This window comes from Quercus suber, unplaced genomic scaffold (assembly GCF_002906115.3).
Source record: "Quercus suber isolate HL8 unplaced genomic scaffold, Cork oak 2.0 scaffold_97, whole genome shotgun sequence".
NCBI classification, from domain to species: Eukaryota; Viridiplantae; Streptophyta; class Magnoliopsida; order Fagales; family Fagaceae; genus Quercus; species Quercus suber.
The window spans coordinates 1074895-1084046 of NW_027069562.1; the positions used below are offsets into that span (position 1 = coordinate 1074895).

The following is a 9152-nucleotide window of genomic DNA, read 5'->3' on the forward strand; positions in this document are numbered from 1 at the left end:
ACGTAATAAAAAATATTAAAATGGGTCCTACGGCACTATTCACACATTTAAAAATTATTTTGCTACAGTGTTTTCAGTTTTCAATTTTCAGTTTCAGCAACAATAAATTCAATCCAAACGGACCCTTTATGATTCATACTTACTACTTAGTGTTGTTTTGTGTTTTCCTCTGATAGAAAAGAAGTACAAATATATGAAAGTTTTGAAGGAGTCGGTTTGGGTAGTTAATGAAAAGTCACCTAAATTTTTATGGTTATAATATTATTAGTGAATTTTGAATTGTGTAAACATAAAAATCTATGCATTATTTAATTTTAATTTTTGAGTATTTTATTATTTTTAACATTTAGTATTTTTAAAATTTTATTTTATTTTATTTTTGTGTGTGAAAAAATACGCGTCAAACCGTAACTTGATCGACTTAATTTGCTCACAACTCATTAGGATGATTTGTTTATACCTGAAATTATTTTCAACCCGAACCTGACTAATTTGAATCGAACACGACTCAAATATGTATGGATTTACTACTTTTTATGAAATAATTAGGGATTTAACACTTTTTTAAAACTTGAGTTTCACAAATTCGAGTTCCATGGAAATTTTTTGATGGAACTCAAGTTCACAATCTCGAGTTTCATGTAAAATTTTTTATGGAACTTGAGTTCTATAAAAAATGACACGGTAAATTTGAAAGCTATTTTTTCAAAGAACTCGAGTTTTTGGAACTCAAGTTACACGGCAAATTCAAGTTTCACAAACTCGAGTTTAAAAAAGATAGATTGTTAAATAATTCACCAACAGTAGTGTATTGCTAAATATTTGCCAAATAGCAGTATATGGCCATTTTGGCCATTGGACAGTGTCATTTTATGATTCATACTTACTACTTAGTGTTGTTTTGTGTTTTCCTCCGTTAGAAAAAGAAGTACAAATATATGAAAGTTTTGAAGGAGTCGGTTTGGTAGTTAACGAAAAGTCACCTAAATTTTTATGGTTATAAATTATTAGTGAACTTTGAATTGTGTAAACTTAAAAATCTATGATTATTTAATTTTTATTTTTAAGTATTTTTATTATTTTATTATTTAACATTTAGTGTTTTTTTTTAAAATTTATTTTTATTTTTGCGTGTGAAAAAATATGCGTCAACCCGTAAGTTGATCGACTTAATCTGCGCACAACTCATTAGGATGATCTGTTTATACTTGAAATTATTTTCAACCGAACCTGACTAATTGGAATCGAATACGACTCATTCACTAGAGTTGTGTGTAATTCTCNGTTGCTACTTAATGTGGTTTCAAGTTTCAATGAAACATCAATCTATGATTGATCACATCCCATAACTATTTAGCCAAACATCAATCTATGATTGATCACATCAATAAGTGGAGCTCATAATTCTTTTTTTGTAATTATTTTGTCTCCTTTGTGTCCTTGATCATGATTGTAGTCTTTTCTCAATAAAATTTCTTATATATATGTATATAATCAATAAGTGGAACTCTATGGCAAGCATTTGTATTGCTTTGCTGACATGAGGGCCTTATTTAGGATCCTTGCCAGTTAATTGTGGACACTTAATTAACTTGTATTTGTTAAAAAATTATTATATCTTTGTTTTTGATTATGAATTGTCCTTTGCAACATGAGCTTTTCAATTTAAAGTTAATTTGTGCCATGTGTTTGTGTGCATATTGAATTTATTGAATGGCTTCTGGATACTCAAGTGCTTTAGTGTTTATGATTTGGTTTGAGGATTATGAGGAACTGTGGAAGTTGGGTGCATAATGCTTTGGGCTTATTTGGTTTCTTCTCATAGGGATGTGTAGATCATCTAGTATAATGGCTTGTGCCGCTGTGTGCATCATGTATTGGTTTTGATTTTATTTATTTTCTGGCCCAGATGGATGTCTAGATTGTCAACTTTGCTTTGGTATTTCTTCCTTTTTCTATGCTTTTTGTGTAAGGGTTTTGTAGTATAGGATGCAAGTAGGGATTTGTTGCTCAGCAAAGTGGGAAGCTCAAAAGCTCCACTTGTTTGGGGGGCTATGGCACTTTGTCTAAGCATTGAAGTGAAATTTGATATAATGCTTGTTATAATTTATGAAATTTTAGTTTTCTAGGAGGGCACAAACCTTAATGTTAAGGTGAGAAGTTAGACCTAAATGTGAACTTAAGGTTTGGGGTTGAACCTAATATGGATTAAACATCAATCTTTGTTCAGAACTAATTAATTTAAGTAATGTCGCGGTCTGATGCATTTTCTCTATTTGGGGCTTACAAGGTAATGCCTATGGAGGTTATTGATTTATTCTTTGTTGGATTTCAGGTTTGTTTGGATGTCATAGTAATTTGGGGTTTATAGGGTGAGACCTGTGAAGGTCATTGATGTGTTCCTATGATGGAAAGTTTTGTTTGTATGTCATAGTAATGATTCTTCATGGAATTTTACTCTTTTTTGTATGATGTGGACTTTATGAAGGGAGAGGAAAATAAGACCTTTATTTTTGTAGTGTTGGGAATTGTTGAGTGTTGGCAATTTGTTTTGTTGGTTCCAATTGGTTGCATCTGTTGAGTGGTGGCAGGAATTACAGGTCTTGTTTTGGGCAGGGAAAATTATTACCTATAGCTGCGTTTTTAAAAACGCGGCTACAGAAATACCTATAGCCGCGTCTTTTAACAACCCATAAGCTGACAGCTATAGCTGGGTTTTTGTAAAAAACGCGGCTATAATTAGTGTCAACATCTAATTCTGTGTTGTCTTCCCACGTATCTACGTTCTTCCTTTTGTGACCCACTTCAGATAAAGGAGTTTTTGCATGTGCTGAGGGCTTCGTTTTGGTGGGCCGCGTGGTTTTTTCCCTATTGCCAGTCTTCGTAGGAAGCGTGCCTTTGCTAGTGTCCATGTGTTGAATAGTGCTATGCAAAGCATTCTCTCCTATGGCCCCACTTGATGATTCAGTGTCCACTATTGCATGCAAGTTTTCTATGTGAAAAGCACTTTCCATATCCATCTCCAGGTCAAGCTCTCTATTTTTGGTCTGATTATTCAAATCAGGAGGGCCCGCAATTTTTCGGCTGTGATTTTTGAATCTCCTCATCAAGAAAATCCATATTTGGCTCCTTTCCATGAATATCACCACTCTCGGTCAACTGTGCATTCCCGAACTTTGATCATCTTAAAGGTTCAATTTCATGTATCAGTTGGTCATATTGACAAAATCTAATTGTTTCAGAGTTGCTAGTGTTAGTTATTAGTTTTTGTTGTTTGTATATTAGAGGGGAAAAAAATGGGAATTAACTTATGTATAATATACAAATTACTTCACATTGATGCAAATCTTTGTTTCTTTTTATTTTTTATGGATGAATTCATAAAAGTAGTAGGACCACGATTCCGCCTATTTCTTTCACATTCACGTAGGATTCCGACTATGACAATGGCTTTTTGGTGGAATTCGTAGTCACGTTTCTCTTTTGTTCCTTTGTTTCTTCTGTAACCGAAAGAGAAGAGAAATTGCAAAGCTTACGTAAAAAGCTTTACAGAGAGGAAAGGTCTTCTTCCTTCTTTATTCTTTATAAAAGATACACTGGATTCAAGCGGAGTGCCTTGGAAGTCAAAAGAAATTACTTACGGATCAAGTTAAATAATCCATGCAAGCCGCCTTAAATCTTGCATAACAAGCGATGGAAATCCAAAATTTTTTAATTTTAATTTTAATTATTTAATGTGAGCGTGTTTCTTAGAGAGTTCAAGTTAAGTCAACACAACAGGCCCTACTCCTATATATTCAAACATTGATTGATTGACGTGCGAGCTTCTTGGAGCTCAAGTTGAATTGCGATATGGACTGGACATTGCCTTTCGATGTCATCATTATTAATGGATTGGCTGATGGGGCTTAATTAATTACTCTGGATTGATTAATTAATTACCTATATGCTGGAATATAAATGTATGCTAAACATTTTGATTTACAGTGTGATAACACAAAGATGAAGTATCAAAGAAGATTATCATGTTGGATTTAACTTTCTTATTTATCAAAATATGCCAAAATCTACTCATGTAGTTTTATATTATAGCATATCTTCTTTTGAAAATGTATGATATAAAGTGAAGGAATTTATGCCCTACAATGTGAAACTGGAGATTAATTTTAAATTTTTTTTTATTTATTTATAGAAAAGATTTTTCAAAAAGAGAAATGATACGTCTACAATATTTTCACAATAAATTTTATGTGACAAGTTGTTATTTGCAGTTACTAGTGCATAAGAAAGTAATTTTAGTGATGGATTTAAATTAAAAATCTGTAACAACCTGTCAGCTGAATTTGTTGTGAACCTTCTTAAAAAAGAAAAGAAAAGGATTTATTGTGAAAATATTGTGGACGTAGTACTTCTCTTAAAAAAAAAAGTTAATAGAAAACATGAAATTGTGGCAAAAAAGAATGCATGAATCTCACTATCACCTTTTGTGATTAGCAAGATATTTTAATTAAGAGTGCTTACCAAATAATTTGACATTAAAGTATATTTTCTCCACCTACTGGGTGAACTCATATAATAATTATTATTATTTTAAAATGAGGAAAAAGTATTATAGTCCAAGCTCTGAATGTACTGTGTATCCAAGAGCCAAAAAGAAAAAGAAAACCCCAAATAAGTCTAAACTAGCGATCACAAAGCAAGAAAATCTAAAAATGTGGCTGACATTTGCCCTCTATAAGTGAATGATTCCAAAAGGCGGCCTTTTGCTTCGAAGCAACTTTCCTTAAATCATATTGTAGTGAGATTGGTGGAATATAGGAGAAAGCATACTAAGAAATATTAACACGTTAAAGATTTATCTCTTACTTTTGAACAAAACAAAATAGGCATTTTTCATTGGTTATAAGTTACAACTAGGAATAACTTGCCAAGAACCGTGTACCTCAACTAATTGGCACAATATATACATATTCTATGGGCTTCTTTTTTGTTGTCCCAAGGAAACTATTTGTGTACTCCCTAGGAAACTTTTGTAGTCCCACATCGAAGACAACTCTCCCCACTTTCTCACTTATAAGCACAAGCCGAAGAGAGTAGTGTACCATCAGTTATTCATGGGAAACTTTTGCAGTACGCAAATAGTTTCCCTAGAACAACAAAAAAGTAGCCCACATATTCTATGTATGTCTTCTACTCTAAGTCGGTGCTTTAATTTTGTTCTTTTTCCCCTCTGGAGAAGTTAAGTTATAGTGAAGTTATTCTGATCAGACTTGGACCATATGTAGCATTAGTAGAGGTTTCTTCTATCATAATTCATAAGTTCTTCAAACCTAATAACAACCGCACATACAAAAGAAATTGTTATAAGCATTACTCGTGATTTTTTATACATCCCAAAACACATTGCTTCTCTCTTTGCACTTTGATAATTATTTTTTCCATTAACGGCTAAATTCTCTTTGTGCTTTTTAGCCTCTGTTTGCGCTCTCCTTCACTCTCTACTTACTAGACTCCATGGCCATGTCTACTTTGAGGTTTCGAAAACCTGACGAGATAGCCATATGTGATGAAGAAGACTGGTCAGTCTCCAAGACCCACAAGCGGAGATGGCGGTTGGCTTTCACTGTCATATACATCACCAGAGTTCTTGCTTCTTTGAACAAGAAAGCTTTTGACAAAGATGGTCCTCTCTTGCGCACCCTCTCTTACGTTGCCATTGACATGCATTGTAAATCCATTTCTTCGTTGCTCACTGTTGATACAAAAAAGCTTAGTGACACTGTAAGGGACAAAAACTTTGAGTCTTTGAGTCAGTTTGGTGGGGTTAAAGAAATTGCTTTAATTCTTGAAACTAATGTAAAAAGTGGTATCCATGGTGATGAGGCTAATCTTATTCATAGACAGAATGTTTTTGGTGCCAATAAATACCAAAAACCACCAGCAAAAAAGTTTCTCAGATTTGTGTATGAGGCACTTAAAGATACAACTATTTTAATACTTTTGGCATGTGCTGTACTCTCTCTTGCCTTTGGTATCAAGCAACATGGCTGGAAAGATGGTTGGTATGATGGCGGGAGTATCATTGTTGCTGTGTTTTTGGTCGTTGCTGTTTCAGCAGTGAGTGACTTCAAGCAATCTAGGCAATTTCAGAAGCTCTCAACAAAGAGCAGTGATGTAAAAGTGGAAGTTGTGAGAGATGGGAGGCGCCAACCTATATCAATATTTGATGTTGTTGTGGGTGATATTGTGTGCTTAAAGATTGGTGATCAAATTCCCGCAGACGGCTTGTTCTTGGAAGGGCATTCCTTGAAGCTGGATGAGTCTAGCATGACTGGTGAAAGTGATCACATTCAGATTGATGAAGGGAATCCCTTTATGTTATCAGGCACAAAGGTCACAGATGGCTTTGGTTTCATGCTTGTTACTTCTGTGGGCATGAACACTCTGTGGGGCCAGATGATGAGTTCAATAAACCGTGACTCAAATGAGGAGACGCCACTGCAAGCACGCCTCAACCAGTTAGCTTCTTATATTGGGAAAGTTGGGCTGGTGGTGGCTGCACTTGTTCTTCTTGTTATGCTTATTCGGTATTTCACAGGAAACACCAGAGATGACAAGGGAAAAAAGGAATTCAATGGCAGTAAGACCAAGTTTGATGATGTGATGAATGCTGTGGTGAGCATTGTGTCAGCGGCTGTCACTATTATTGTAGTGGCTATTCCGGAAGGTTTGCCTCTGGCTGTTACTCTAACTCTAGCTTATTCTATGAAGTGCATGATGGCTGATCATGCTATGGTCAGAAAACTATCTTCTTGTGAGACAATGGGCTCGGCCACAACAATTTGCACAGACAAAACGGGCACCCTTACACAAAACGAAATGAAAGTTACGAAATTTTGGCTCGGAAAGGAGGCCGTAGAAGATGACAATTATCCGAATTTGACAGGTAATATACTCAAACTACTACAACAAGCAGTTGGCTTAAACACAACTGGTACAGTTTACAAACCAAATTCTACATTAGTTCCAGAGATTTTAGGTAGCCCAACTGAAAAAGCAATTCTTTCTTGGGCTGTATTTAATTTGGGTATGAGTATTGAAGAAGTAAAGCAAGATTATCACATAATCCATGTAGAGGCATTCAATTCAGCGAAAAAGAGAAGCGGGGTTTTAGTGAAGAGAAACAATGAAAAGACCATTCATACTCATTGGAAGGGAGCTGCTGAAATGATATTGGCTACGTGTTCAACTTATTATGATAGAGCAGGGGTGCTAAATGTAATGGATGAGGAAGAAAGGTTGCAATTTGGGACTATTATTAAGAATATGGCACAAAATAGTCTACGATGCATTGCCTTTGCCCACAAAGAAGTCGCAGAAGAAAGTGGACAAGTTCTTGAGAAGCTTGAAGAAACTGGACTGACATTATTAGGCTTAGTTGGCTTGAAGGATCCATGTCGACCAGGAGTCAGTACTGCTGTGGAGTCTTGTAGAGCTGCTGGGGTGAATATCAAAATGATAACTGGTGACAATGTGCACACAGCAAAGGCTATAGCTTTTGAATGCAAGATTCTCAATCATGATGAAGATTTGGATGATGATGCTGTAATTGAAGGGGTACAATTCAGGAATTACTCACCTGAAGAGAGAATGGAAAAGGTTGATAAAATCCATGTAATGGCGAGGTCATCCCCTTTTGACAAGCTTCTGATGGTTCAATGCTTGAAGCAGAAAGGTCATGTTGTTGCAGTCACAGGTGATGGAACCAATGATGCACCTGCTCTAAAGGAAGCAGACATTGGACTTTCAATGGGAATCCAGGGAACTGAAGTGGCAAAAGAAAGTTCAGATATAGTCATCTTGGATGATAATTTTACTTCTGTGGTGACAGTATTAAGGTGGGGAAGGGCTATATATACCAACATTCAAAAGTTTCTTCAATTCCAGCTCACGGTGAACGTTGCTGCCCTTATCATCAACCTTGTTGCAGCTGTTTCTTCTGGTAAGGTCCCATTAACTGCAGTTCAACTATTATGGGTGAATCTAATAATGGATACACTGGGAGCTTTAGCATTAGCTACAGAGAAACCCACTAATGATCTTATGTCAAAGCCACCGGTTGGTCGATCAAAGCCACTTATAACCAAAATTATGTGGAGGAATCTCATGGCTCAAGCCATGTATCAGGTAACCACTTTATTGGTTTTACAATTTAGGGGAAAATTCATATTTGGTGTAAATGAGAACGTTAAGAACACCCTCATTTTCAATACTTTTGTCCTTTGCCAAGTTTTCAATGAATTTAATGCAAGAAAATTGGAAAAGAAGAATATATTCAAAGGGATGCTTAAAAATAAGCTGTTTTTAGCCATTATTGGGATCACCATAGTTCTTCAACTGGTGATGGTGGAGTTTCTGAAGAAGTTTGCCAATACTGAGAGACTTAATTGGGGCCAATGGGGTGCTTGCATTGGGCTTGCAGCTTTGTCATGGCCAATTGGTTGTCTTGTAAAGTGCATCCCAGTTTCAGGCAAGAAGTAGGCAAACAAAAGTGCTTCTCCATCCTGAAAGACTAGCCATCGCCCCTCACCAAGACAATCTTCATATTTTCCTTTCTTTGGTGTTTGTGCCATGAAAGTATTACGCACCTTTTTCCATTTTGATAAGTAATGAAAAATTGTATTAGAAATTTAAAATACAATCAAGTCAAAATACAATTATATACCTTAAAGATGTGTACGGTGCTTTGCTATTGTTTTCATTTCAGTAGTCATGGTCTCAAACTTGAGATAAAGTCATTGTTATTAAGAAGTAAGCAGCTGCTTTCAATGAAGTTTATTACTTATCAATTCTTCTTTTTTTTTTTTTTTAAAAAGATGTAAATAGCTGCTACCTTTTGGAATTGTTATATTTTTCTGTGTTTTCTTTTATACGTGCAAAATAGTAAAGAATTACAAACGATGAAAAGAGAGAGAGAGAGAGAGAGAGAGTATACATATCTATAATAGAAGTTAGGAAAGATGCAGGGTCAACACTTAGAAGATGATAACACCTTTGTAAAATTGTGACAAACTATTTTGTAATTACTTCCTCTAGAGAAATTTTCTATTCCTATGTTCGAATTCGTAGACGTACTTAAGAGCTGGTTAAAG

The 9152-nt window shown here is 35.2% G+C and overlaps 1 protein-coding gene across 1 annotated transcript; it reads left to right on the forward strand.

Moving 5' to 3' along the window:
- The first annotated feature begins 5073 nt into the window (after positions 1-5073).
- LOC111999849 (calcium-transporting ATPase 12, plasma membrane-type-like) lies at positions 5074-8849 on the forward strand. Its single transcript, XM_024031959.2, has one exon. The coding sequence runs from the start codon at positions 5515-5517 to the stop codon at positions 8539-8541; it is 3027 nt and encodes a 1008-aa protein (XP_023887727.2). The 5' UTR covers positions 5074-5514; the 3' UTR covers positions 8542-8849.
- Positions 8850-9152: the final 303 nt, after the last annotated feature.

What these genes read in the sequence shown, in the direction of transcription:
- LOC111999849 (XM_024031959.2), top strand. Translation starts at nt 5,515, where the DNA reads ATGGCCATGTCTACTTTGAGGTTTCGAAAACCTGACGAGATAGCCATA.